Below are 27,987 nucleotides of genomic sequence, written 5' to 3'. Positions count from 1 at the left end.
GAGAAGGAGAGAGGTAGCCAGCCCTTTGTGTGCTCTTAGAATAATCAGTGGGGTGCTGGTCACTGGCTTTGTGGCATCTGCCAGTTTCTGTGGGGAAATACCCCTCCATGGCCAAGTTCAGGCTGGCTTTATGATGTCACCAGATATGGAGTAGGGAAGTTGGGTCCCGTTGGCTCTCACAGGCAGGTGCTAGCACCGTGAAATGGAGCACCCACTGAGAAGGGCCGTTGTCGGAACGTGGTCTTATCCAGTCATTGAGGCACACCGTCTGTTGAACCAATCCCCTGAGCGCCTGTGTCAGGCGGTGGATGGATGAGACCCCCATCTGTGGGGGTTTCACCCACATTTTCTGATCAAGTAACTGCCGGGAAGGGGTGCAGCCATGGAGTGTGTAAGATCCTTGAGATGCACGGTCAGGGAGGCTTCCCTCGGGTGGGAGCCGTCCGAGAGGAGCGAGAGCCACAGGGGCCCGAGCTGTCTGTTGAGCGAATGGTAACGCTCTGCCTTGCAGTCAGCAGGCGACTTGGCATCGTGTTCCCCAGTTCTAGCCACGTGGAGTCTTAGTGGACAGTTGAAATTACTGAGGTGAATTTGCCCAAGAAAACGTGAACCCTTCCTGTTACCAAAGCTTGTTTTCTTGTCCACACCTCTGACAGCTGAGCTAGAGCAGATATTACGCATCTGTTCCTCAAAGATTCTTTCAGGAATTACAATCCAAATGTGCTTTTCCAAATTTTGTATCAACTCTTCCAAATCTAGCTCCCGGGTTCGGCGGGACTGCTGTCTTGGGAAGGGACTCATCAGTTTGTACAAATTGCTTTTCTCACTGGTAGTCGTCTTGTCCAGAGCCACTTACGGGCCAGCTTGGGCCAGAGCCTGGCTGGCAGTGTTTAGGCAATTCGAGGTTGTCAGCCTGTGCTACTAACGTCCATTCCATCTAATCAGGGCAGTTAAAATCTAGTTGCTCGCTCTGGGACTCTCCCGTCTTTCCATCATTGTGGGTGATCTTCTACTTCCCCTTGTAAACTGGTGCATGTGAGATTCCCATGGGTTTGGAGTACAGCTGTAAGTTTGTGCCCGTTTGCAGGCTGGGTCATGTGACCACCCCCAGGATGCTCTTCTGAACCAGAGCACAGGTGCTGTGGCCGGAGTTGAGCACAGTGGCAGTCCGTGGGTGCATGTGCCTGAAGCATCTGCTTCACCGGAGTGTTGGGAGGGGAAACTCTCCTTATTAATGTCTAGTTACATGAGTATTACATGGACACCCTCCCTTTTAAAGAAATTGTAGCTAAAAGGCCCTTGAGCACCTCCCTGCACACAGCTGGCCCTGCCCAAAGCTGTGTTCCCATCCGTTTGGTGCACATCCTCCCATGCATTTTTTCTGTACCTACGTACATATCTACTCACAGAAATACAGATAATAATGTCTTGGTTTGTTTCACAGATTATTAATTATGATAGATACACACAGCGTGAAGTTTACCAGCATGGCCATTATTTTTAAAGATTTTATTTATTTATTTATTTGAAAGTCAGAGTTACACAGAGAGGAGAGGCAGAGAGAGAGAGAGAGAGAGGTCTTCCATCCAATGGTTCACTCCCCAGTTGGCTGCAATGGCCGGAGCTGCGCTGATCTGAAGCCAGGAGTCAGGAGCTTCCTCCAGGTCTCCCACACAGGTGCAGGGGCACAAGGACTTGGGCCATCTTCCACTGCTTTCCCAGGCCACAGCAGAGAGCTGGATCAGAAGAGGAGCAGCCGGGACTAGAACCAGCGCCTATATGAGATGCTGGCACTTCAGGCCAGGGCATTAACCAACTGTGCCACAGCGCCAGCCCCCAGCATGGCCATTTTTAAGTGTGTGGTCCAGTAGTGTTAAGTACATTCACGTTGCTAGGCAGCAGATCTGTGGGACTGTTTGGTTTTGTGAGGGTTTTTTTCTTTCTTTCTTTCTTTTTTTTTTTAAAAGATTTATTTATTGTTTTATTTGAAAGGCAGAAACCAGCATCTCATATGGGCGCCGGTTCAAGTCCTGGCTGCTCTACTTCTGATCCAGTTCCCTGCTCACGTGCCTAGGAAAACAGCAAAAGATGGCCCAAGTGCTTGGGGCCCTGCACCCACATGGGAGACCTAGAAGAAGCTCCTGGCTCCTGGCTTTGGCCTGGCCCAGCCTCAGCCATTGTGGCCATTTGAGAAGTGAACCAGCAGATGGAGAATTTCTCTCTTTGCCTCTCCTTCTCTCTATCTCTGCCTTTCAAATAGATAAAAAACGAATCTTTTTTTTTTAAGGGAAAGACAAAAAGGTAGAGTTACAGAGCGAGCTTCCATCCACTGGTTCATTCCCCAAATGGTCATGGTGGCTGGAGCTGGGCTGATGTGAAGCCAGGAGCTGGGAGCTTTTCCAAGGTCTCCCACATGGGTGCAGAGGCCCAAGCACTGCGGCCATCTTCCACTGCTTTCCCAGGGGCTAATGCAAGGAGCTGGATCAGATGTGGGCAGCCAACTAAGCCAGCACTCACATGGGATGTTGACACATGGCCTTACCCAGTACACCACAGTGCTGGCCCGAGACCATTTTCATCTTGCAAAACCGTAACTCCCCACCCCTGGCAGCCAATCCCTGTGACCTGAACTACAGTATGTCATGATCGCTTCACTCAGCAACAGCTGGGACTGAGCCAGGCTGAAACCAAGAGCCAGACACTCCACCCAGGTCTCCCCTGAGGCTGGTAGGGGCCCATGCACTTGGGCTATCCTCCACTGCTTTCCCAGGCTCATTAGCAGGGAGCTGGATCAGAAGTGAAGCATCTGGGACTTGAACTTTACCCCATTTTAGGACTCTGTTTTCACTGGAGGCTGTTTAAGCCACTGTGCCACAACACTGTGTCTCCCACGTGGGCAGACCCAAGCACCTGCGCCATTATGCACTGCCTCCCAGGGTGCACATTAACAGGAAGCTGGACTGGAAGCGGAGCAGCCAGGACTTGAACCAGATACTTTGATGTTGGATGTGGCCTCCTGAGCAGCAGCTTAACCTGCTGTGCCACAGCGCTTAGCCCAGAAAGGAGACCGAAGAGCCCCAGTGCTTCTCCGGAATCTTCAAGGCTGACGATACCTCATTTGTAACGAGGGGCAGGCGTTGGGAAAGGCTGGAAGGGCTCTCTGTGGACTGGAGGCTTTTGACCCTCCTGTGCAGTTGGGTCGTATTCAGTAGCACCTGGAGTGGGAGTGGGAGTTGAATGGGTATAGACTTTGAGTTCTGCAAGATGAGAAGAGTTCTGACGATGGGTTGCACAGCCGTGTGAATATGCTTAACACCACTAAACTGTGTACTTAAAAATGACGGAGGTGGTAAGTTTTGTGTTGTGTTTTATAATTTTTTGAAAACTAAATATCACATTTTGTGAAAGTATTTCTCCGTAAATGTATAATCCTGACCTTTCATCATTATCCTTAAGTGAAACCGGGCAGATCACCACCAAGAACCGACGTTTCCTCTCCCCCGGGTGTGTCCCCCAGGCCGCCTGTTTCAGCCACGGGCTGTCCACCCTGCTGTGGAGGGGCTGTGCTTGTCACCTGTGCCTGTCTCACCTCACGTCTGTTCTTGCTCAGGTTGGCTGTAACCCCAATGAAGATGTGGCTATTTTTGCTGTGGACTCGTTAAGGCAGCTCTCCATGAAGTTCCTTGAAAAGGGCGAATTAGCCAACTTCCGTTTCCAGAAAGACTTCCTGAGGCCCTTTGAGCACATCATGAAGAAGAACAGGTATGTGCGCATCTCTGGGAGACCCTTGGTCAGGTTCCCCTTGGGGGCCTCAGAGGCCCTGTGGCTGCTGACCCCGCTGCGCTGTGGGTGGAAACCAGCAGCAAGAGCAGACTGCGATGCCCCTCGGCCTCCTTACGAGGGTGTGTGTGTAAGCCTTCCCAGAGGACAGGTGACGCTGCTGTGACCCACAGCCGTCTGCCAGGGCCCTCACTGGGGCTGGTGCCAGGGGAGCTTGGAGAGAGAACTCCTGCGGCAGCTTCCTCCAGCAAGACAGGAGTGACGCCGCCTGCGTTAACTGCCTGGGGAGGCGACAAGAGGTCCCGTCTCTGAAGCAGGCAGCCTGCTTCTGGAGGCCTTGTATCCGCTAGGTTCTGTTGTAAGTGTAGACAACTTAGAAATCCCTGTTCTTGCTCTCTGCTGTGGTCCGGGAGTGCAGTGGAGGATGGCCCAAGTCCTTGGGCCCTGCACCCCATGGGAGACCAGGATAAATACCTGGCTCCTGCCATCGGATCAGCGTGGTGCGCCGGCCACAGCGCGCTGGCCGCGGCAGCCATTGGAGGGTGAACCAACGGCAAAGGAAGACCTTTCTCTCTGTCTCTCTCTCTCACTGTCCACTCTGCCTGTCAAAAAAAAAAAAAAAAAAAAAAAAGAAATCCCTGTTCTTGTTGGGCCTTGAGTTGATCCTGGTTGCAGCTGGGTCTGGGTGTGCGGAGTTCCTCACACTGTCTTCAGACACTGTGGCGCTGTGTCACTCCGTGTGTTTGAATTTCTCTCCATGATAAAATGAGACGTGCGCCCTGTGGTGCTCTGGTGGAACGGGCAGGGTAGCAGTGACAGGTGCTCTGAAGAGTGTCGCACTGCAGGGGAGGGGCAGCAACGGGAGCTGTGCTTCATGCAGAGTAGTCAGCCACAGTGGGTCTGGTCGGGTGACCCCTAGGTGAGACCTGAGCCACGTATGGAGCAACCCCAGAGTGGCCGGCCATTTGCTGTCTTGGCAGGAGTGTGATGATAGGGGGACAAGCGAGAACAAAAGTCCTGTGATAGCAGGTGAGTGGCTTGGTTAAGGGGCCTGAGGAGGCCAGTCTAGCAGGGGTGGTATGAACAAGTCTGGATGTCCAAGATGAAGTCCCTCCCACTGGTAGGAGACTCCCAGTCCACTGTGGAACCATCAGATATTGTGAGTGAGCACCTTGGTTTGCCCTCTGTAGGATGCGAGCTGTTGGAAAAAAAAATTTTTTTTTTTTTTTTGGACAGGCAGAGTGGACAGTGAGAGACAGAGACAGAGAGAAAGGTCTTCCTTTTGCCATTGGTTCACCCTCCAATGGCCGCCGCAGCCGGCGCACTGCGCTGATCCGATGGCAGGAGCCAGGTGCTTCTCCTGGTCTCCCGTGGGGTGCAGGGCCCAAGCACTTGGGCCATCCTCCACTGCTCTCCCGGGCCACAGCAGAGAGCTGGCCTGGAAGAGGGGCAACCGGGACTAGAACCCGGTGTGCTGGCGCCGCAGGCAGAGGATTAGCCTATTGAGCTGCGGCGCTGGCCGGAAGGGGTTTTTTTTTAAAATATTTATTTATTTATTTATTTGAAAGTCTGAGCTACTGGCGCCAGCACTGTGGTGCACTGCATTAAGCCGCCGCCTGCAGTGCCAGCATCCCATAGGGGCACTGGTCAGAGTCCCAGCTGCTGTACTTCTGACCCATCTCCCTGCTAATGCACCTGTGAAAGCAGCAGAGGATGGCTCCAGTACTTGGGCCCCTGCACCCACGTGGAAGACCTGGATGAAGCTCCTGGCTTCGGCCTGGCCCTGCCCTGGCTGTTATGGCTATCTGGGGCGTGAACCAGCAGATGGAAGAGTAATGTCTATCTGTCTCTTTCTTCTCTCTTTCTCTGTCTCTCTGCCTTTCCCTCTCTAACTCTGCCTTTGAAATAAATAAATAAGTCTTTAAAAAAAAAAAAAAAGCTACAGATGGAGAGACCTTCCATCTGCTAGTTCATTCCCTGGATGGCCACAACAGCCTGGGCTGGGCCAGGCTGAAGCCAGGAGCCAGGAGCTTCTTCTGGGTCTCCCATGTGAGTTGCAGGGGTCCAAGTATTTGGGCCATTAGCTGGGAGCTAGATCAGAAGTGGAACAGCCAGAGCATAGATTGGCGCCCATAGGGGATGCTGGCATAGCAGGTGGTGTGGCTTTACCCACTAAGCCAGCCTCCTGTTGGAAGATTTTAAGCTGAGACATGAAATGGGCTGACATATTTTCAAGGCTCATCTGCATTAAGCCGTGGGAAATGAGAAGTACCTGATGAGGTGGGGCTGTTGTCGTTGTCCAGATTTTGGCGTGAGTGGCAGTGGTGGCTTGGATTCTGTGCACGCTTGAAGAAGCCAGCAGCATCTGCCAGTGAGTTGGCAGGGTAAGGGGGGACTCTCGGCCTTGACCCTCAGTGTCTGCTCCACCACTGAAAGGGGTGCCCCTGATGGCAAAGAAAAGGAAAGCCCACGAGCTGGAAGGCCCTGGGCTGCAGTGCACCATTGGAACAGTGAATAGAAAGGCAACAGGGGCTGGCCATGGCTCACTAGGTTAATCCTCCCCCTGCGGCGCCAGCATGCCATATGGGCGCCAGGTTCTAGTCCCAGTTGCTCCTCTTCCAGTCCAGCTCTCTGCTGTGGCCCGGGAAGACAGTGGAGGATGGCCCAAGTGCTTGGGCCCCTGCACCCACATGGGAGACCAGGAGGAAGCACCTGGCTTCAGATTGGCGTAGTTCCAGCCGTAGTGGCCATTTGGGGGGTGAACCAATGGAAGGAACACCTTTCTGTCTGTCTCTCTCACTGTCTAACTCTATCTGTCAAAAAAAAAAAAAAAAGGCAACAGAGAAGTCTGTGTGACATTGTCACTCTTTCTCTTGGAGTCTGTATTCTTTGCCTTCTTGCTTATTTTAAGAGAGCCAAGATAAGCCTATTCTAGTCTGCGTCACCCCTGATTTTAGCAAATGCACCTTTGGGAGCACCCTGCAGAGTGCCGGAGGAGGCCAAGGCCCCCTGTGGCTAAGCAGTTGCCCACAGCTAATGAAGGCTGCAGACCCTCAGCCCCTGGCCCCAAGCCCTTCCCTGTCTGTCCTGCTGCCACCCACCTGGCATTTGGATTGAATTTCCAGTCATGTGCTGCCACCCTCTCAGACTCGGTCAGCAGAACTGTGTTTCAGTGATATTCTTTCCAAAAGAACCTTTTGTGTCCTTTGTTTAGTAATTCCACACTCTCATAAACTTTCCAAATAGGTTACTTTGAAATAGAACAAAATGATGTGAGTGCCACAAAATAGCTTTTACAAAAACTTCACCCACCTACATTTCCAAATGTTTAAATGTTGGTACAGCCACAAAGGGAATGTCGTATGACTGTTGAAAGTGTTCTCGAAGTTCACACCATGGGTAATGCTTAATAATGAAGTAAAAAGGGCAGATGATAGAATTGGACAGTGATACACATTCCACACCATCAGGCCTGAGCCACCTCTGCACAGGACGTCCTGTCCTGTCAGGCCTGCGAGGACCTGTGCACAGGACACCCATCAGACTCGTGATGCACCTCTGCACATGACGTGTTGTGTCTTCAGGCCCCTGACGCACCTCTGCATGGGACGCACTGTGTCCTCAGGCCCCTGACACACCTCTGCATGGAACGCACTATGTCTTCAGGCCCCTGGCACACCTCTGCACAGGACATGCATACCGTCAGGCAAAGGAAAACTTTTATTATGTCTCCTCTGCATTTTCCCAAACTTTTACTGTCATCGTATATACTTTTAACAGTCAGGCAACACCCACTTTGTAGAGTTGTGCAAAAGTGTTGCGCATTCCCCGTGGGGAGGGGACTGTACAGTCCGTCATTCCGTATATTGAGATAACCTAGGTCTGTTGTCAGTCCTGTGTTATCTGCAGGTGGCGTATTCGCGTCATGGACTTTAGCTGATTTTTAACCCTGTGTTTGACTTTTTCCTCGCCTTCTCTGAGTGGCCTTCCTTCCTGTTTTCCGTTAGTTTGGGCCCAGCAGACAGACACGCATGCTGTGCTAAGCCAGATGAAATTGGAAAGTCACGTGTGCAAAGCCAGGAGCACTCAGATGACTTCCACAGTAGTGCTATAGAAGCAGTAGGTGATTCACACACACATTTATTGCTGTTTGTGAGATGGTAATTCCCCTGTAATCATGTATGTCTTAAAAGGTTGCCAAAGGCTGGCGCCGCGGCTCAATAGGCTAATCCTCCACCTGGGACACCAGATTCTGTCTCGGTCGCTCCTCTTCCTGTCCAGCTCTTTGCTGTGGCCTGGGAGTGCAGTGGAAGATGGCCCAAGTGCTTGGGCCCTGCACCCGCATGGGAGACCAGGAGAAGCACCTGGCTCCTGCCTTCGGATCAGCACAGTGCGCTGGCCACAGCGCGCCGGCCGCAACAGCCATTGGAGGGTGAAGCAATGGAAAAAAGGAAGACCTTTCTCTCTGTCTCTGTCTCTCACTGTCCACTCTACCTGTCAAAAAAGAAGGTTACCAACATGTATGCTAATCTGTTGCATATATTCAAGTGATAACTGTGTTCCACCTCGCAGCTCTTTCAGAAAATAGGGCATTCTTTGTATCGTCAGGCTTTGTGTTGTAATAATTAAATTTAAAATATTACATCTTTTTTTTTTTTTTTTTTTGACAGGCAGAGTTAGACAGTGAGAGAGAAACAGAGAGAAAGGTCTTCCTTTCCATCGGTTCACCCTCCAAATGGCCGCTGCGGCCGGCGCGCTATGCCGATCTGAAGCCAGGAGCCAGGTGCTTCCTCCTGGTCTCCCATGCGGAGGCAGGGCCCAAGCACTTGGGCTATCCTACACTGCCTTCCCGGGCCACAGCAGAGAGTTGGCCTGGAAGAGGAGCAACTGGGACTAGAACCCGGGGTGCTGGCACCACAGGCAGAGGATTAGCCTAGTGAGCCACGGTGTCGGCCCATATTACATCTTTTTTTAAGATTTATTTCTTGTTTACTTGAAAGGCAGAGTAACAGAGAGAGAGAGAGATCTGTCAACCACTGGTTCATTCCCAAATGGCTGCAATGGTTGTGGGGGGCCAGGCTGAAGCTAGGAGCCGAGAGCTGCTTCTGGGTCTCCCACGTGGGTGCAGGGGCCCAAGCACTTGAGCATCTTCCACTGCTTTCCCAGGTGCATCAGCAGGGAGCTGGAGCAGAAGCAGAACAACCAGGTCTTGAATTGGTGTCCATATGGGATTCTGGCATTGTAAGCAAAGGTTTAACCTGCTATTCTACAACACCTGTCCCAAAATATCATATCTTAAGTTATGTATGTATTCTCCAGTCCATGTATATATATTTATCATGAATTCCTGCTCAAAAAATCTAAAAGGATACATGCTAAGAATTTAATAACAGTTATCTCTGGATGTTAGAATTATGAGTGTGTTAGTCAAAATGTTTTGGCCCGGAAAAACTGACCAATGACTTAAATCAAAAGGCTACTGTGCCTTTTTTTTGTTTTCTTTTCTTTTTGAAGATTTATTTTATTGGAGCCGACTTTGTGACACAGTGGGCTGAGCTGCTGCCTGCAGTGCGAGCATTCCATAAAAGCACCTGTTTTGAGTCCTGAATGTTCCACTTCCGATCCAACTTCCTGCTTATGTTCCTGGAACAGCAGTGGAAGATAGAAGAGCAGTGGAAGATGGCCCAAGCGGCAGAGCTGCAGAGAGAGAGAGTCTTCCCTCCACTGGTTCACTCCCCGAGGTGGTCACAGTGTCCATTGCTGAGCTAAGCCGTACTAGGGATCTGGATCTCCATCCGGTCTCCCACATGGTGACAGGGTCCCAAGTACCTAGGCCACCTTCTGTTGCTTCCCACGCATGTTAATAGGGAACTGGATTGGAAATGGAGCAGTCAGGACACAAACTGGCACTCACATGGGGTTTTGGCTTAACCCACCACACCACAGTGCCAGCCCCTACTGTGCCAAAGCCAGATGTGGACAGGCCCACCTTTGGCCCTGGGGTCCACATTGTGACAGCAGATGCAGGCTCTTTCCAGCCTTCTGTTCTGTTGTCCACGGGGCCAGATTTTTTTTTTTTAAAGATTTATTTATTTATTTGAAAGGCAGAGTTACAGAGAGGCAGAGACAGAGAGAGAGATAGGGGTCTTCCATCCTCTGGTTCACTCCCGAGATGGCCACAACGGCTGGAGCTGTGCCAATGCGTAGCCAGGACCCAGGAGCTTCTTCCAGGTTTCCCAACCAGGCAGACTTGGCCCATCTTCCACTGCTTTCTCAGGCCATAGCAGAGAGCTGAATGGGAAGCGGGGCATCCGGAACTCAAAGCAGTGCCCATGTGGGATGCCGGCGCTGCAGGCCAGGGCGTTAACCTGCTGTGCCGCAGTGCCAGCCGCATGCTTTTCTTCTTGCAGCACTCTTCGAGGGGATGAGCTGTGTCCGTTTCTCCCCACCCGCTGGCACAGATGACCCAGCTGTCCCATTCCCCCCTCAGGTCCCCGACCATCCGGGACATGGTGATCCGCTGCATCGCCCAGATGGTGAACTCGCAGGCTGCCAACATCCGCTCTGGCTGGAAAAACATCTTCGCCGTGTTCCACCAGGCAGCCTCCGATCACGACGGGAACATCGTGGAGCTGGCCTTCCAGACCACGGGCCACATCGTCAGTAAGTGCCTCTGTTGTGCCGGGCCTGGTGTCCCACAGGCAGGTCTGCAAGAGCGACGGCGCCTCTGCTAGGTGCGTTTCACCGCCTCCAGGGTCTCCCTTGCTGCAGCTCTGCTGTCACGGAGCCAGCCGCGTCCTAATCACGTGCCAGCATGAGTCCCGCAAAAGCCCACAAAGGAACCGCAGTCCGCCTCATTGATGAATCCTGTGTTTGCAAGGTCACTGCCCGACTAGACTGCCGTTACCCAAGCCAGTACTCGTGTTTTCGGGATTATTTGCCAACACATGCACGCACAAAGCAGCAACAAACTGGAGCCCCGCGAGGCACACGTTCCCAGCCGAGGCGGAGCCTGTCAGGCGCTGGGCTGCCGTTTCTGCTGTTTGACGTTGCTCTGTGATTGGTGGAGACTTTGCCGTGCTGTCACGGCCCCTGAGCCCAGTGCGTGTGCTAGCAGGGCTGTGATGGGTGTCACGGAGGAGGTGCCTGTGCTCGATGCACTTCCTGCAGCAGCAGCCAGAGTGCTGTTGGCGTGACTTCTGTGGTGGTGCCTTAGCCAAGTAGATTAAACTCGGTGTCTTTTTTTTCTTTTTCTTTTTCTTTTTTTTTTTTTTTTAAGAATTTGTGTATTTTGAAAGAGTTAGAGACAGAAAGAGAGAGATCCTCCATCTGCTGGCTGCAGTGGCCAGGGCTGAGCCGGGCTGAAGCCCAGGAGCTTCCTTGGGGTCTCCCACATGGGTGACAAGGACCCCAACACTTGGGCCATATTCTGGTGCTCTTCCCGGTTCAGAGTCTTTAAAGAGAAACACGTGCACTACAAGGTTATTTGTTGATTTAGTGGTGAAAGTTATGACTAGAGTTTCTCAGAAGCCTAATCCTACATGGCCAGCAGTGGTTTAGTTTTCTCTGAATCACTGTTCACAGCAACTTTGTAGAACATGAGTGCCGTGAATAACGAGAACTACCACCCTCCCCCGTTTCACCAAAGAGGAAGCTGAGGCCCAGAAAGGTAAAGTAGAACAGCTTGCCTGGCTCACACAGCTAGAAGTGGTAGAGCCAGAACATGTTCCAGGCAGCCTAGTCCAGAGAGTGCGGAGTGCCCTGGCCTGAGCAGGAGAGCCTGGGCCCACCTGTGGTTGTGTGGTCTCCGGGAGATCCTGTGAGCCCTCCATAGATGTTGAGTGGGTGGAGACCTGGGTCTTCACATCATTCCTTTAGCTCAGGAAAGCAGCTTGACCCAAAGTGTAGTCAGTGTTTCCCTCCTGGAATAATTTAACGAGAGGAGCTGTCTTCTACAGATGCCAACATGCTTACATTCCACAAAGATAATCGTTTCTTTGGGGGGGATGTAGCCCCATTCTGAATCTGTTATCAGACGTGTGCCCTGTGCGTTTCTCAGACCCCTTACTGAATATCAGATATGTGCCATGTCTCTGTGTGTGCATGTGTCTCATTCCCCCATTCCAAATCTAAGTGTTAATCAAACATGTGCTCTGTGTATGTGTATCTGTCTCTCAATCCCCACTGTGAATCGAGGTCTTTCCAAACATGTGCCATGTATGTTTGTGTGTATGTGTGTCTTAATCCCCATTCGGAAGCCAGGTCTTTCCAAACATGTGCAATGTATGTGTGTACGTGTGTTTCAGTTCCCATTTGAATCCTGGTCTTTGCAAACATGTGCCATGTATGTGTGTGCGTGTGTCTCAGTTCCCATTTGAATCCGGGTCTCACCAAACATGTACCATGTATGTGTGTGTGTGTGTGTCTCAATACCTATTTGAATCTGGGTCTCACCAAACATGCGCCATGTATATGTGTGTGTGTGTGCGCGTGCGTGTGTGTGTCTCAGTCCCCATTTGAATCCGGGTCTCACCAAACATGCACCATGTATGTGTGTGTGTGTGTGTGTGTGTGTGAATCCCTATTTGAATCCGGGTCTCACCAAACATGCACCATGTATGTGTGTGTGTGTGTGTGTGTCTCAATCCGCATTTGAATCCGGGTCTCACCAAACATGCGGCACGTATGTGTGTGTGTGTCTCAATCCCTATTTGAATCCGGGTCTCACCAGACATGTGCCATGTGTGTGTGTGTGTGTGTGTGTGTGTGTGTCTCAATCCCCATTTGAATCCAGGTCTCACCAAACATGCGCCATGTATATGTGTGTGTGTGTGTCTCAGTTCCCATTTGAATCCGGGTCTCACCAGACGTGCGCCATGTGTTCCCGCAGCAAACATCTTCCAGCACCACTTCCCTGCAGCCATCGACTCCTTCCAGGACGCTGTGAAGTGCTTGTCGGAGTTTGCCTGCAACGCCGCTTTCCCCGACACCAGCATGGAAGCCATCCGGCTCATCCGCTTCTGTGGCAAATACGTCTCCGAGAGGCCTCGGGTACGTTTTTCATCTCTTGTCCATGTGAACATTGAACAGAAAATGAGTCGTGGGGCAGAAAACCCTAGCCAACAAGCTTTCCAGCTACACTTTGAGAAATGTGTGTCTGCCCGGAACCAGGTGTTTACCTCAGAACGCTGCCTTTAAAAAAAAAAAGAGAAGGCTATTTCTTCCTGTTTATTTCTCTTTTTTTAAGATTTTATTTATTTTTTTGAGAGGTAAAGTTACAGACAGAGAGAGGGAGAGACAGTGAAAAAGGTCTTCCACCTACTGATTCACTCCCCGAATGGTCACAATGGCCAGAGCTGTGCCCATCTGAAGCTAGGAACCAGCAGCTTCTTCCAGGTCTCCCAGGGGGATGCAGGGGCCCAAGCACCTGGGCCAGATTCCACTGCTTTCCCGGGCCATAGCAGAGAGCTGGATTGGAAGTGGAGCAGCTGGGACGTGAACTGGCGCCCACATGGGATGGCGGTGCCACAGGTGGAGGCTTAGCCTACTACACCACAGCACTGGTCAGAATGCTACCTTTGCAGGGATTGTACCTCTTCATTTTGTTGTGTGCAGGAAATTACTGATTTTATTCATACTGAACTTTTTTTATATAAAGATTTATTTATTTATTTATTTATTTATTTATTTATTTATTTGAAAGAGTTACAGAGAGAGGGGGAGAAACACAGAGAGAGATCTTGCATCCACTGATTTCATTCTCTAGATGGTCACAAAGGCCAGGGCTGGGCTAGGCCAAAGCCAGGAGCTTCATCTAGATCTCCCATGTGGGTCTCAGGGGCCCAAACACTTGGGCCATCTGCCTCTGCTTCCCCCAGGCCGTTAGCAGGGAGCTGGATCAGAAGTGGAGCAGCTGGGACTTGAACCAGAAGCTTTACCTGCTGTGCCGCGATGCCAGCCCCATACTGAACTTTGTCTGAATGTTCCACAGATTGTTTTTGTGGACGGTAATCACACTTTAGATCTTGTATTTTGGCAGAGTTCAGAGAGCTAAACATTTCTATTTGAAAGAAAACAATCCTCCCTCTTAGGAACTCACGTTCTGCCATTGTCATGCACGTACGAACTCATATTTAGAAATTACCTTGGGCCGGCGCCGCGGCTCACTAGGCTAATCCTCCGCCTAGCGGCGCCGGCACACCGGGTTCTAGTCCCGGTCCGGGCTCCGGATTCTGTCCCAGTTGCCCCTCTTCCAGGCCAGCTCTCTGCTGTGGCCAGGGAGTGCAGTGGAGGATGGCCCAGGTGCTTGGGCCCTGCACCCCATGGGAGACCAGGAAAAGCACCTGGCTCCTGGCTCCTGCCTTTGGATCCGCGCGATGTGCCAGCCGCAGCTCGCCGGCCGCGGCGGCCATTGGAGGGTGAACCAACGGCAAAAGGAAGACCTTTCTCTCTGTCTCTCTCTCACTGTCCACTCTGCCTGTCAAAAAATAAAAAAATAAAAATAAAAATTACCTTTAGTTTCTTCTGCAAATGCCTGGGCTTCTTCTGTTGTGTCTCCTCTTTCTAAAGACATACTGTTGGCCCAGATGACAGAGTTGCACAGCGGTCACGTTGGGTTGGGTGCAGCTGTGTATGCTGCAGCCACGCAGATAGATCCCTCCCGAGATGCTTGTTGGAGAACCAACCGTGCACCTCTGAGATGACAGTGCAGTCCCTGCGCTGTCCGCTGGGCCGGGTGCTGACAGCCGGCGCTGACCGAGTACGTAGAGCTCGCCCGGCACCACTCGCTGCAGGTGTTTCCCTGTGTTCGTGTGCTTACTCCCGAGTCAGACCTGTGGCATGGGTAATTGCATCCAGTTGTGCAGGGGAGGTAACTGGACCAGAGAGGTTGCCTAATGTTTGCTAACCTGAGGTAAAGAAACTTCAGTACCACTTCAAGTGAGGCTACCGAACAGGCAGGTGGAAATCCTAGAGATAAGGCAGAGAGAAGAGCTTCGCGTCCATACTGAAAAGCCTGCTCCTCCCTGGCTGCATGGCCTTGGGCAGCTTACTGTAGCTCTTAGTTACCTCAGTTTACTCATCTGTAAAATGGGATCGTGTCTGGCTGCCACTGGAGACTGCTGTGAGAACTTTTAATGGTTCCTGGCCCGTCACAGTCACCCAGTAAGTAGTGACTACTGCTGTTCCTGGTGTTTGAGTAACCTAAGATGCTGAGTCACCCTGGGTATTTGACCTTCCTTGCCTTTCTCAGTTTGTGATCTGCCTAACAACTTGTTCTAAAGCTCACATCCTCAGGCTCTTGCAGGGAGACTGCCCTGTGCCCTTGGCCAGGGAACTGTCTGTCCCGTTGGCACTCTCTGTTGTTCCCTTGCTAACCGGAGATCTTTGAGAGGAAGTGTGTGGGGCCTTAATCCCTGTACAGTTCCTGCCTCCCGCTTGCTTGGTCGACATCCGAGATGTGACTGTCATCGTAGGTGCTACAAGAATACACAAGTGACGACATGAACGTGGCCCCTGGCGACCGAGTCTGGGTTCGAGGCTGGTTCCCCATCTTGTTTGAGCTCTCCTGCATCATTAATAGGTGCAAGCTGGATGTGCGGACAAGGTAACGTGGCCCTGGCTGGTGGCCTCTTCCCCACAGACGCCCGGCACCTGCTCACCGCCCTGCCGTTCTCGCCACCCTCTTCTCTGTTGTCTCCCCCACACACCCCCCACTCTCTGTACCGTGTCTGCCCATGTTTCTTGCAGGGGACTCACGGTCATGTTCGAGATCATGAAGAGCTACGGCCACACGTTTGAGAAGCACTGGTGGCAGGACCTGTTCAGAATCGTGTTTCGGATTTTTGACAACATGAAACTCCCTGAGCAGCAGTCGGAGGTGAGCGATGCCTGCGGCACCTCCTGGACACCACCGCGGAGGAGCGCCCGGGTGCCTGCGTCTGCCTCTAGGGGCTGTGTCATCAGCTACCCAGAGAATTAAATAGTGAGCACGCAAGATATGTTTTAATCACAGGGACAGGCGTTTGGCCCAGTGGCTGTATTAGAGGGCCTGGGTTCAGTGCCTACCTTTGGCTCCTGACTGTAGCTTTCTGCTCATGCAGCCCCAGGAGGCAGCTGAGGTTCCTGTGTCCTGCGGGAGATCCGGATTGAGTTCCGGGTTCCTGTTTTGGGCCTCAGCTTAAGCCTCATTGTTGCTGATATTTGAGGAGTGAACCAGTGGATGGCAGCTCTCTGTCTCTCTGCCTCTCAATTAATTTAAATTAATTTATAATTTGAAATCAATTGACTCATTTAAAAAATAGAAGTATCCTTCCCCTCTTCCACTGGTACCAGCTGGTCCTAAGAAACCCCCTGCCAGGGAAAGAGTGAGACCCGGTGCCACCACGGCCTGCCCCTGGCTCCGGGCATTGTGCTGCCAGTTCGGGAAGGCTGGGGTGGTCACCCTAGCTGCTCTGTTCACACTGATGTCGTCAGCCACCAGGAAGTGAGCTGTCTGCCCCACTAGGGTTTTTAGTGAGGTCAACCTTGGAGACAATGCTGGCAAATATTAGTCCCCCCCCCCCACTTTTTTTTTTTAGAGATTTATTATTTGAAAGGCAGAGAGCTCATGTCTGCTAATTAACTCCCCAAATGCCCAAAACAGCCGAGGCTGGCCCAGGCCAAAGCTAGGACCCAGAACTCCCTCCAGGTGATCTAGATGGGCAGCAAGGAGCTAAGCACTCTGTCATCCTCTGCTGCCTTCCCAGGCACAATAGCAGGGAACTGGAGCAGAGGTGGAGCTGCCGGACATGAACCAGCGCACATACAGGAGGCCAGTCTTGCAGGCGGCTCTCTGAACCCCCTGCCACCAACAACTGTGCCTTCCATGTAAATAAATACATAACTCATTTTTTTGTTTTTAGTAGGGCTTAATGTTTGCCAGCATCGTCTCCATTCACCAGATGAAAGACCTCGGTCTGTATCACTCTACCTGTCAAGTAGATGCAATAAAAAAAGAAGCATTTAAAATAAAATGTGCTAGCGAGGTTACAGATTTTACTCCTGGCATCAGTCACTTTGTTTCTCATCTGTGTATTGACCTGAGCCTACCTATTGAGTTTTTCATCTTTTTGGTATTGATTTATGAGTTTTTAAGTATAGAAAGAATGTGGCATATCCTTACATAAATTACAGATTATTTTACCCACTTTGTTATTTTTCTTCCATTTTTTGGGAAATTTTTAGCTTGTTTTTTTTTTCAAGGATTTATTTATTTGAAAAGCAGAGTTATATATAGAGAGAGAGACACGGAAAGAAAGGTTGAGAGAGAGGTCTTCCATCTGCTGGTTCGTTCCCCAAATGGCTGCAATGGCTGGAGCTGAGCCCAGCTGAAGGCAGGAGCCCAGAGCTCCACCTGCGTCTCCCACGTGGGTGGCCGGGGCCCAGGTACTTAAGCCATCTTCCACTGCTTTGCAGGCACATTAGCAGGGAGCTGGATCAGAAACAGAGCAGCCCGTACTCAAACCTGTGTTCCAATATGGAAATTTTTAGCTTTTAAGTAACTGAGCCTATTACTTTTTTCCTTTCTGGTTTCCACTTCTGGCATATGCCTGGCAGTCCTTTCCTTTCCCATGGTTTTACAAGTATCTTTATGCATGTTTTCTCTGGTGACTTCAGAGCGTGTTTAATATTGAGCTCTTAGTGTAAGGTGTATTTAGCGTCATCTCGTGTTCATTTTTTCCAGAACAGTAAAACATAAGCATCATTTTCAGTGGCTCTTTCATATTTTTTATCATATGGATATACTTAATTTAATTTTTATTTACTTACTTTATTTGAGAGAGAGAAGTCTCCCATCTGCTGGTTCATTCCCCAAATGCCCATAACAGCCAGGGCTGAACAGACCAAAGTCAGGAGGCAGGAACTCAATTTGGGTCTCATGTGGATGGCAGGGACCCAAATACTTGCGCCATCACATGGTTCCTCCCGGTACCGCATCAGCAGGAAGCTGGAATCTGGAACAGAGCCAGGATTTGGACCCAGGCACTCGAGCGTGGGATGCCGGAACCCCGAGTGGCCTCTCAATGGCTGAGTGCTCGCCCTGGATGTACTTAATTTAATGTACACGTTGGTTGGCGTTAAGTTGTATCTGTTTTCAGTGTTTAAATGCCATTGTGGTAAACATCTTTATTCATACATTCTATTTTAATTTTTTTTGTTCGAGAGGTGGAGAGACAGAGACAGAGCTCCCATCTGTTGGTTCACTCCTTAAATGGCCACAAGAGCTGGAGCTGGGCTCGGAGGAAGCTGGGAGATGGGGACATCATCCACATCTCCCACGTGAGTGGCAGGGACTCTGCTGCTCCCAGAGTCCTCGTTAGCAGGAGGCAGGAGCAGAGACAGGCGTCAACCCAGGTGCTCAAATATGAGAAAGCGGCATCTTACTTGGTAGACTAGACGCCACCCTGTTCGTAAACCTGTGCCCACAAATCTTTGGGTATTTTAGGATCGATTCTTTGAAGTGGTACTGCACAGTCAGTGGGTGTGGAATTTTAAAGACTACTGATGTGGATCACCAGGTTGCCTGCCAGAACAGTTTGCCAGAAGTGTACACAGCAGTCTGTTTCCCTGTGGGGAGAGTGGCTAACTTTGAACATTATCTTTTTACTGTTTCTCCAGAAATCTGAGTGGATGACAACAACCTGCAATCACGCACTTTATGCTATTTGTGACGTCTTTACGCAGTTTTATGAAGCTTTGAATGAAGTCCTTCTTTCTGATGTCTTTGCACAATTGCAGTGGTGTGTAAAGCAAGGTATTCTTTCAGTCTCCAGGTGTCATTGTTCCTACCCAGTCTTAGCAGAAGGCTGATTTCTTCAACGTGAAAAAGCATTCATATGATGCCAGGGAGTACAGTGGATGATGTAACTGGTGAAGATGTGTGTTTTTAATTTTATGTTTTATTTTTTTTGTAAGGGAAAGAGTTTATTGGGGGAAACCCAACAGACCGGAGGGAAAAGGCAAAGAAGGAAAAAGAGAAGGAGAATGTAAGAGAGAGCTCAAGAGACAGAGATCAGGAGATGGAGAAAAAGAGAGCGTATTTTAAAATTTAATTAGAACATAGGAACAGTTCTCTCAAGTCAGCTTATAAAGCATTTCTTTTCTTTTTTCTTTCTTTATTTATTTGTTTGATTGAAAGGCAGAGTTACTGAGAGGCAGAGGCGGGGAGAGAGAGAGAGAAGTCTTTCATCCACTGGTTCACTCCTCAAATGGCCACAACGGCTGGAGCTGGGCCGATCTGAAGCCAGGAGCCAGGAGCTTCTTCCAGGTCTCCCATGAGGATGTAGGGGCCCAAGGCCCAGGCCATCTTCTAGTGCTTTCCCAGGTCATAGCATAGAACTGCTATGTTGGATCAGCGCTACACTGATCCAAAGCCAGGAGCCAGGTGCTTCCTCCCTGTCTCCCATGCAGGCGCAGGGACCCAAGTACTTGGGCCATCCTCGCTGCCCTCCTGGGCCACAGCAGAGAGCTGGACTAGAAGAGGAGCAGCCAGGACAGGCACCCTGCAGTACCAGCTCTTCCCACTATGGCACCATGCCAGCTCCATCTTTTTATTTTTTTTTTAAGATTGATTTATTTATTTGAAAGTCAAAAGTTACACAGAGGGCCGGCGTCGCGGATCAACAGGCTAATCCTCCGCCTGCGGCACTGGTACCCCGGGTTCTAGTCCCGGTCAGGGTGCTGGATTCTGTCCCGGTTGCCCCTCTTCCAGGCCAGCTCTCTGCTATAGCCCAGGAGTGCAGTGGAGGATGGCCCAGGTGCTTGGGCCCTGCACCCCATGGGAGACCAGGAGAAGCACCTGGCTCCTGGCTTCAGATCAGCGCGATGCGCTGGCTGCAGCGCGCCAGCCGCGGCGGCCATTGGAGGGTGAACCAACGGCAAAAGGAAGACCTTTCTCTCTGTCTCTCACTGTCCACTCTGCCTGTCAAAAAAAAAAAAAAAGTTACACAGAGAGGAGAGACACAGTGAGATCTATCTTCCATCCGCTGGTTCACTTCCCAGATGGCCAAAACAGCCAGAGATGAGCCGGTCTGAAGCCAGGAGCCAGGAGCTTCTTCCTGGTCTCCCCCGTGGGTAGCAGGGACCCAAGCACTTGGGCCATCTTCTCCTTTTGAGGCCATTAGCAGGGAACAGGATCAGAAGTAAAGTAGCAGCTCCGGTCGTTGTGGCCATCTGGGGAGTGAATGGTGGACCTCTCTCTCTTAATGCCTCTGCCTGTCTATAACTCTGCCTTTCAAATAAATAAATCTTTAAAAAAAAAAAAAAAAGTGAAGCAGCTAGGACTCGAGCAGTCGCCCATATGGATTGCTATGTTTTTAAAGGCAGTGGCAGCACCTACTGCTCCACAGTGCAGCCTCTGTAAAGTGTTTCTGTAAGGTAGAACCTAAGTTTTTTTGTGTGAATTTTAAAAGATGTGCCTTTTCGTATTATACTGTTCTTTTAAATTTTTATAGCAAAATTTTTATTTGTTTGTTTTTAAAGATTTTATTTATTTATTTCAGAGGCAGAGTTACAGACAGTGGGAGGGAGAGACAGAGAGGTCTTCCATCTGCTGGTTTACTCCCCAAATGGCCGCAAAGGCCAGAGTTGGCTGATCCAAAGTAAGGAGCCAGGCATTTCTTCCGTGTCTCCCACGTGGGTGCAGAAGCCCAAGTGCTTGGGCCATCTGCTTTCCCAGGCCATTAGCGGAGAGCTAGATTGGAAATGGAGCAGCCAGGACTAGAACCGGTGCCCATATGGTATGCCAGTGCCACAGCATAGCCCCTAGTAAAAATTTTTTTTTTAATTTTTTTTATTTGACAAGTAGAGTTATAGACAGAGAGAGACAGAGAAAGGTCTTCTTTCCATTAGTTTACTCCCCTAATGGCCGCTACGGCCGGCGCTACGCTGATCCAAAGCCAGGAGCCAGGTGCTTCCTCCCTGTCTCCCATGCAGGCGCAGGGACCCAAGTACTTGGGCCATCCTTGCTGCCCTCCTGGGCCACAGCAGAGAGCTGGACTAGAAGAGGAGCAACAAGGGCTAGTACCCGGCACCCCAACCGGGACTAGAACCCGGGGTGCCAGCGCTGCAGGTGGAGGATTAGCCTAGTGAGCCACAGCACTGGCCATAGTAAAATGTTTTTAAAATGTACTGTTGGAGTCAAAATCAACAGCTGCTGTAAAGGACTTTTTTTTTTTTTTTTTGAATAGATACATATTTATTTTACTGTGTCAGGAAATCAGACCTGGATTCCGTGAATAATGTTGGCTTGGGGCTAGGCTAAGTTTAATTAAGTTTGTCAAAAAATTACGCAGTTTAAAAATGACTACAGTCACTACTGTTTGGATGCAAAAATTCGAAACGTAGTCTTTGACTAAACTGTTCTAGTATTTTCCCTGTCCTTTTACGGTTTCTCATGTATGAGCCACTTGATTAAAGTAGCGAAACACTGACCTCCTTCCATTCCTGGCAATAGAACTGTGAACAGTAATTCTTCAGCTGTAAAAGTTTTAGCACTGTTTTTGTAGCATTGTCCCCTTAACTAGAAGTCTGCAAACCCACGGTGTGTGGGGGCGGGGGAGGCCTGCCTCACAGCATAAAGCTTCTGGGACCTGTTAGCATCCAGCAGCCCTGGAGGCTTCCTGATGGGCACTGCCTGATTTCGCAGATAATGAACAGTTGGCTCGGTCTGGTACAAATTGCTTAGAAAACTTGGTGATCTCCAACGGAGAGAAGTTCAGCCCCGCCGTGTGGGATGAGACCTGCAGCTGCATGCTGGACATCTTCCAGACAACCATCCCACACGTGTAAGTGTCTGAGCCGCGCAGCTCGCTCCACACCCAGCAGGCTGCCCTCGACACTGACGCTTGTCCCTTCTCTCCGTTCCCTTCAGTTTGCTGACCTGGAGGCCTGCGGGAATGGAGGACGACTCATCAGAGAGACACTGGGTAGGGCTGGCTTTTCTGTTGTCTTTCCTCTCTCCTCGTATCTGCGTGAAAGACGAATCGGTCTGTACTGCTTGTCCTTATTTGGTGGGAAGTGAGTGAAAAAGGTGTAGATCTAAAGTAATCTGTGTTCATTAATGTAGGTTTTGTAAAGCACGAGGAACGATTAAGAAAAATAAGTCACCTCACCGGTAAAGCGCCGTTTGCATTTCTAGGTTTTGTTGTGTGACTGCACTCCCCTAGTGGATCCACACACACATGAATGAGGGCTCACTTGGCACATACTGTGTTAGCAACACTCTGAGTGTTGTTCCCAGGCTTTGACAGTCATTGAGACAGCCTTTTCAGTGGCTACACAGTATTGTACTTTTTTTTAAATTATTTTTAAAATATGTTTTTAAAGTCACAAAGGGACAGAGAGAGAGAGATCTTCCTTCCACTGGTTCATTCTCCAGATGGCTAAAACAGCCAGGCCTGGGCAGGCCAAAACTAGAAGCCAGGAGCTTCATCCAGGTCTCCCGAGTGAGTGACAGGGGCCTGAACACTTGCTGCTTTCCCCAGGCCGTTGGCTGGGAGCTGGATCCGAAATGGTGCAGCCAGGACACGATCAGCACCTACTGCCACCATTCCAGCGGCAGCTTTACCTGCTGCACCACCACGCCTGCCCCTGCGATCTTTTTTAATTAATTAATTAATTTGAAAGGCAGAGCCAGAGAGAGAGAGACAGTTTGATTGAGATTGAGAGAGGATGTATCTCCCATTTGCTGGTTCACTCTCCAAATGACCACAAGAGCCAGGGCTGGGCCAGGCTGAAGCCAGGAAACTGGAAATCCGTCTGGGTCTCCCATATAGGTGGCAGGGACCCAAGCACCTGAGCCATCATTTGCTGCTTTCTCAGGCACCTTAGCAGGAAGCTGGATCAGAAAGGTAATAGCCGGGACTCGAACTGGTGCTCTGATGTGGGATACAGGCTTAACCCGCTGTACCACAATGCCTATAGTTTCTTTTGCTTTTCTTTTTTTTTTTTTTTTTTTTGACAGGCAGAATGGACAGTGAGAGAGAGAGACAGAGAGAAAGGTCTTCCTTTGCCATTGGTTCACCCTGCAATGGCCGCTGCGGCCGGCGCACCGCGCTGATCCGATAGCAGGAGCCAGGAGCCAGGTGCTTTTCCTGGTCTCCCATGGGGTGCAGGGCCCAAGCACCTGGGCCATCCTCCACTGCACTCCCTGGCCGCAGCAGAGGGCTGGCCTGGAAGAGGGGCAACCGGGTCTTTTGCTTTTCTTTTTTTTAAAGACTTTATTTATTTATTTATTTGAGAGGTCAAGTTACAGACAAAGAGAGCAAGAGACAGAAAGGTCTTCCATTCGCTAGTTCATTCCCCAAATGGCTGCAACAGATGGAGCTGGGCTGATCCGAAGCCAGGTGCCAGGAGCTTCTTTTAGGTCTCCCATGCGGGTGCAGGGGCCCAAGCACCTGGGCCATCTTCTGCTTTCCCAGGCCTTTAGCATAGCAGAAACCTGGACCAAAAGAGCAGCCGGGACATGAACCGGTGCCCTTATGGGATGCCAGTACCACAGGTAGAGGCCAAGCCTACCACACCACAGTGCCGGCCCCCACCCCATAGTTTCTTGAACTGATTGTCTCTAGTGAGGCTCTCAGGACAGTTCCAGGGTGGCATTGCTATAACTACTGCTTGGGTGTGCCTTCCTGTGTGTTGCTTTCCAGAGCAAATAGTGCTGTCCTCTTCTCCAGAGAAGGGGAAGTCCTTATGTTATGTATACAAACATTCTAATTCAGTTCTCACGGGTACCATGTGTGCCGTATACAACATTCTAATTCAGGTCTCACAGGTACCATGTGTGCCATGTACAACATTCTAATTCAGGTCTCACAGGTACCATGTGTGCCGTATACAACATTCTAATTCAGGTCTCACAGGTACCATGTGTGCCATGTACAACATTCTAATTCAGGTCTCACAGGTACCATGTGTGCCGTATACAACATTCTAATTCAGGTCTCACGGGTACCATGTGTGCCGTATACAACATTCTAATTCAGGTCTCACGGGTACCATGTGTGCCATGTACAACATTCTAATTCAGGTCTCACAGGTACCATGTGTGCCGTATACAACATTCTAATTCAGGTCTCACAGGTACCATGTGTGCCGTATACAACATTCTAATTCAGGTCTCACGGGTACCATGTGTGCCATGTACAACATTCTTTTGTTTGTTTGTTTGTTTGTTTGTTTGACAGGCAGAGTGGACAGTGAGAGAGAGAGACAGAGAGAAAGGTCTTCCTTTGCCGTTGGTTCACCCTCCAATGGCCGCCGCGGCCGGCGCGCTGCGGCCGGCGCACCGCGCTGATCCGATGGCAGGAGCCAGGAGCCAGGTGCTTTTCCTGGTCTCCCATGGGGTGCAGGGCCCAAGCACCTGGGCCATCCTCCACTGCACTCCCTGGCCACAGCAGAGGGCTGGCCTGGAAGAGGGGCAACCGGGACAGAATCCGGCGCCCCGACCGGGACTAGAACCCTGTGTGCCGGCGCCGCTAGGCGGAGGATTAGCCTAGTGAGACGCGGCGCCGGCCCATGTACAGCATTCTAATTCAGGTCTCACGGGTACCATGTGTGCCGTGTACAACATTCTAATTCAGGTCTCACGGGTACCATGTGTGCCGTATACAACATTCGAATTCAGGTCTCACGGGTACCATGTGTGCTGTATACAACATTCTAATTCAGGTCTCACAGGTACCATGTGTGCCGTGTACAACATTCTAATTCAGGTCTCACAGGTACCATGTGGACTGTATACAAATATTCTAATTCAGGTCTCACAGATACTTTGGTTTAATTGGGGAGAGGGTGAATTATTAATTTCTATTTCCAAGTAATTCTGAGGCCGTTAGATTTTAAAAGGTAATGGAGGCACAGCAACTTAAACTGAAGCGCTGAGGTCGGATTTTGGCCTAGCAGTTACGATTCCCAGGCCTCTATCAGAGTGCCTAGGCTTGGTACTGTTGGGCACCAAAAAATATGTTGTGCCCAGATCGTTAGATCCCTGCAGAGACCCCCAGAAATTCAATCACACCGAACTGCAAAAGCAAGGTTTTTTCGGGAGTACAAGCTGCCACAGGGACCCCATCCAATCAACTGGCACAGCGGAGGAAGGAGTGAGGCCCTGGTCTTTGTTTGGGAGAGTTTTTAAAGGAAAGAAAGGGCTACATCAGCAGGAAAAAAGAGTTACATACAGCACGGGAGCTCTGGGTGCAGGGAGTTACTTTGTTTAGCAATCTCTACTGTGCTGTCCCTGGTAAGCTTTGACATCTCCAGAATAATTGTTTTAAAATGGAGTCACTTTGGTTCTTCAGTACCCCGTTCCGCTCCTGTCTCCAGCTTCTTGCTGAGGCAGATCTGGGAGGCAGTGGCTCGGGAGAGTGGGGCCCTGCCACCCTCGTGGGAGAGCAGAGTCGCAGGCATTTGTGGAGTGAGTCAGCGGAGGAGAGCTTCCTTCCTCTCTGTCTCTGTGTGTCTCTCAAATAAGTTCTAAAAATTTTAACAAAAATGAAGCATATTATTTAAACATTTTGATTTTTAGCCCTGTCTTCTACTGTCACAACAAAAACTAGCTACTATACTACTGATTTATTTTTTAACTTGATTTCATGAAAAATTTGTCATATTCATTTATAAATCATAATATGTAAAGAAATGTTGCCTGAGTTGGAATAGAAAATTGTAAAACTTTAGTGAGGGGTGGGACATATTGAACTTCCCCAGCTCTCCAGGGCTATATAAAGTGTGCAGTGTGATTTTACTTTAGACTGAACAAGGCACTTACATTCAAGCTGAGCCAGCAGTGTTAAACAGGCACGTCTCTGCCCAGGTACAGAGTCCTGATGAAGACAAGTGAGCTCTGTGTTTTTCTCTGGTTTATTCTCAGGATGTGGATCTGGACCACCAGTCTGTAAGCAGTGTAGACAAAAATGCCTCCGAGAGAGGCCAGAGCCAGCTCTCCAACCCCACCGACGACAGCTGGAAGGGTAGACCATATGCAAGTAAGGCCACGTGTCTTTTTTAATTTTTCTTTTTTAAGATGATTTATTTGAAGGTCAAAATTACAGAGAGAGAGAGAGAGAGAGAAAGAGATCTTCCATCCACTGGTTCCCTCCCCAAATGGCTGCAATAGCCAGGGCTGGGTCAGGCCAGAGTCAGGAGCCCAGAGCTTCTTCCAGGTCTCCCACGCGGGTGCAGGGGCCCAGGACTTGGGCCGTCTTGCACTGCTTTCCCAGGCCTCAGCAGGGAGCTGGATCATACTTGAACGGCCAGGACTCAAACCAGCACCCACATGGGAAGCTGGCACTACAGGCCGGCTTTGCCTGCTGCACCACCATGCCAGCCCCAGTAAGGCAACTTTGTTTGTTTTTGTTTTGTTTTGTTTACATTTGTTTTTTATTTATTCATTTTGAACAGGGAGCACACGTGTATGTCATTCACGTGTTCAGAAAGCACAAACCAGTAACCAGAGTGAACTTTCTTCTGCCCCAGGCCTCAGTTCCCTCTGGCAACAGAAGGGACTGGTTTCTCGTGTGCCTTTCCACGGATTTAATCCACGTGCCAGCAGATCCAAGCGGAAATGCCTTTACAGACGTTCACATACGTGCACCTACACCTGGGAACTCTCCTCTCCTATTTATACAGTCACTACTTATGCATAAGCTATGCATTATTCTTTTCTCATTTAACACATATTAGAGGTCACTCAGCATCAATTCATAAAGTACTTTCACATTGTTTGATACTATAATCTCTTGTTCCAGTATGTAGATGTACTTACTACTGTTTAATCGGTCCCCTACTGTATGACTTCTAATCTTAGTATGTGCCATTTGTGAGTCTGTGTATTAAATTCCTAGAAATAGCACGTAGGGTCCATGGATAGATACACTTGCCAGTTGGACATATTTGCAGGGGCCAGCACTGTGGCGTAGCAGGTTAAGCTGCCGCCAGCAGTGCCAGCATCCCATATGGATGCTGGTTTGAGTCCCAGCTGCTCCACTTCTGACCCAGCTCCCTGCCAATACTCCTAGGAAAGCAGCGGGACCTGGCCCAAGGGCCTGGGCCTCTGCACTCATGTGGGAGACTCAGATGAACCTCCTAGCTCCTGGCTTCAGCCTGGCCTGGCCCTGGCCATTGTGGCCATTTGGGGAGTGAACCAGCTGATGGATTATCTCCCTCTTTTTTCTCTCTCTCTCTCTGTGTATTTGTGCCTTTCAAATAAATAAATAAATTTTAAAGAAGGGGGGAAAAAAAGAACGTATTTGCAGATTGCCATCTGTTGAGGTTGTGCCTGTTTACATGTTCTTTGGCAGCACCTAAATGGAATTTGATGTCTTTAAAGGAACTGCGATTTGTGCTTTGCTGTGAGTGAAACGGAGCTGTTTTTCATATGTTTAAGAAGCACTTCTGTGTTCTTTTCCATGAACTCCCTGTTGGTAATCCTCGCTCATGCTGTGCTGTCTCTGGGTGCTTTGTCTTGCTGATTGGAGGAGCTGCTGAAGGATTAGAAATCCTTTCACTAGATACAGGTTTCAAATTACTTTCACCAGTTTGTCTGTTAATGTCGCTTTCCGTGTGTTTGAGTGCCTGTCAATCATTTGTGCCAGGCACCGCACTGTGTTTCATGGGTGTGAGCTTACTGAACCCCAGCACGAGCCTGTGAAGAGTGTTGTTGTACATGTGACCAACCCGGGGCTTGGATAAATGAAGGGACTTGCTAGTGGGTAGTGGAGTTGGGGTTCAGGCACATTTTTGGCAGACTGAGGAATGGGCACGTTTAAAGCATTATTCTGGTCTTTTTAAAGTTGTGTGTCTTCATAGCAGTCCCACCCTGTCTTCAAGATGCCATGCTGCAGGTGTCAACATTGAACTTCTTAGGGCCAGGGTTGTGGAATAGTGGCCAAAAGTGGCCACCTGTGACACTGGCATCCTATATGGGTGCCAGTTCACGTCCTGGCTGCTCCACTTCTGATTCAGCTCCCTGCTAATGGTCTAGAAAAAGCAGTAGATGATGGGTCAAGTGCTGGGGCCCCTGCCACCCACATGGGGGACCTGAATGAAGCTCCTGGCTTCAGCCTGGCTCAGCTTTGGCTGTTGCAGGCATCTGGGGAGTAAGCCAGCAGATGAAAGATCTCTGTCTCTCCTTTTTCTCTCTGTAACTCTTATAAATAAATCTTTTAT

General features: G+C 50.0%; 1 protein-coding gene across 3 annotated transcripts in view; it reads left to right on the top strand.

Moving 5' to 3' along the window:
* Positions 1-27,987, top strand: part of ARFGEF2 (ARF guanine nucleotide exchange factor 2) — a 115,663-nt gene that overhangs the window by 74,011 nt on the left and 13,665 nt on the right. For 2 of the 3 annotated variants that reach the window (XM_051844943.2, XM_051844941.2), the window contains 10 exons: positions 3,611-3,762; positions 10,271-10,443; positions 12,671-12,831; positions 15,255-15,385; positions 15,529-15,658; positions 18,439-18,574; positions 21,467-21,605; positions 21,692-21,746; positions 25,691-25,805; positions 27,297-27,335. In XM_051844943.2, the coding sequence (XP_051700903.1) occupies positions 3,611-3,762; positions 10,271-10,443; positions 12,671-12,831; positions 15,255-15,385; positions 15,529-15,658; positions 18,439-18,574; positions 21,467-21,605; positions 21,692-21,746; positions 25,691-25,805; positions 27,297-27,335 (1,231 nt within the window). The remainder of the gene's footprint in view (positions 1-3,610; positions 3,763-10,270; positions 10,444-12,670; positions 12,832-15,254; positions 15,386-15,528; positions 15,659-18,438; positions 18,575-21,466; positions 21,606-21,691; positions 21,747-25,690; positions 25,806-27,296; positions 27,336-27,987) is intronic. The other variant, XM_051844942.2, reaches the window with a different exon arrangement.

Source organism: Oryctolagus cuniculus, chromosome 11 (assembly GCF_964237555.1).
Source record: "Oryctolagus cuniculus chromosome 11, mOryCun1.1, whole genome shotgun sequence".
NCBI classification, from domain to species: Eukaryota; Metazoa; Chordata; class Mammalia; order Lagomorpha; family Leporidae; genus Oryctolagus; species Oryctolagus cuniculus.
The sequence above is the reverse complement of the archived record's forward strand: the minus strand, read 5'-3'. Positions and strand labels throughout refer to the sequence as shown.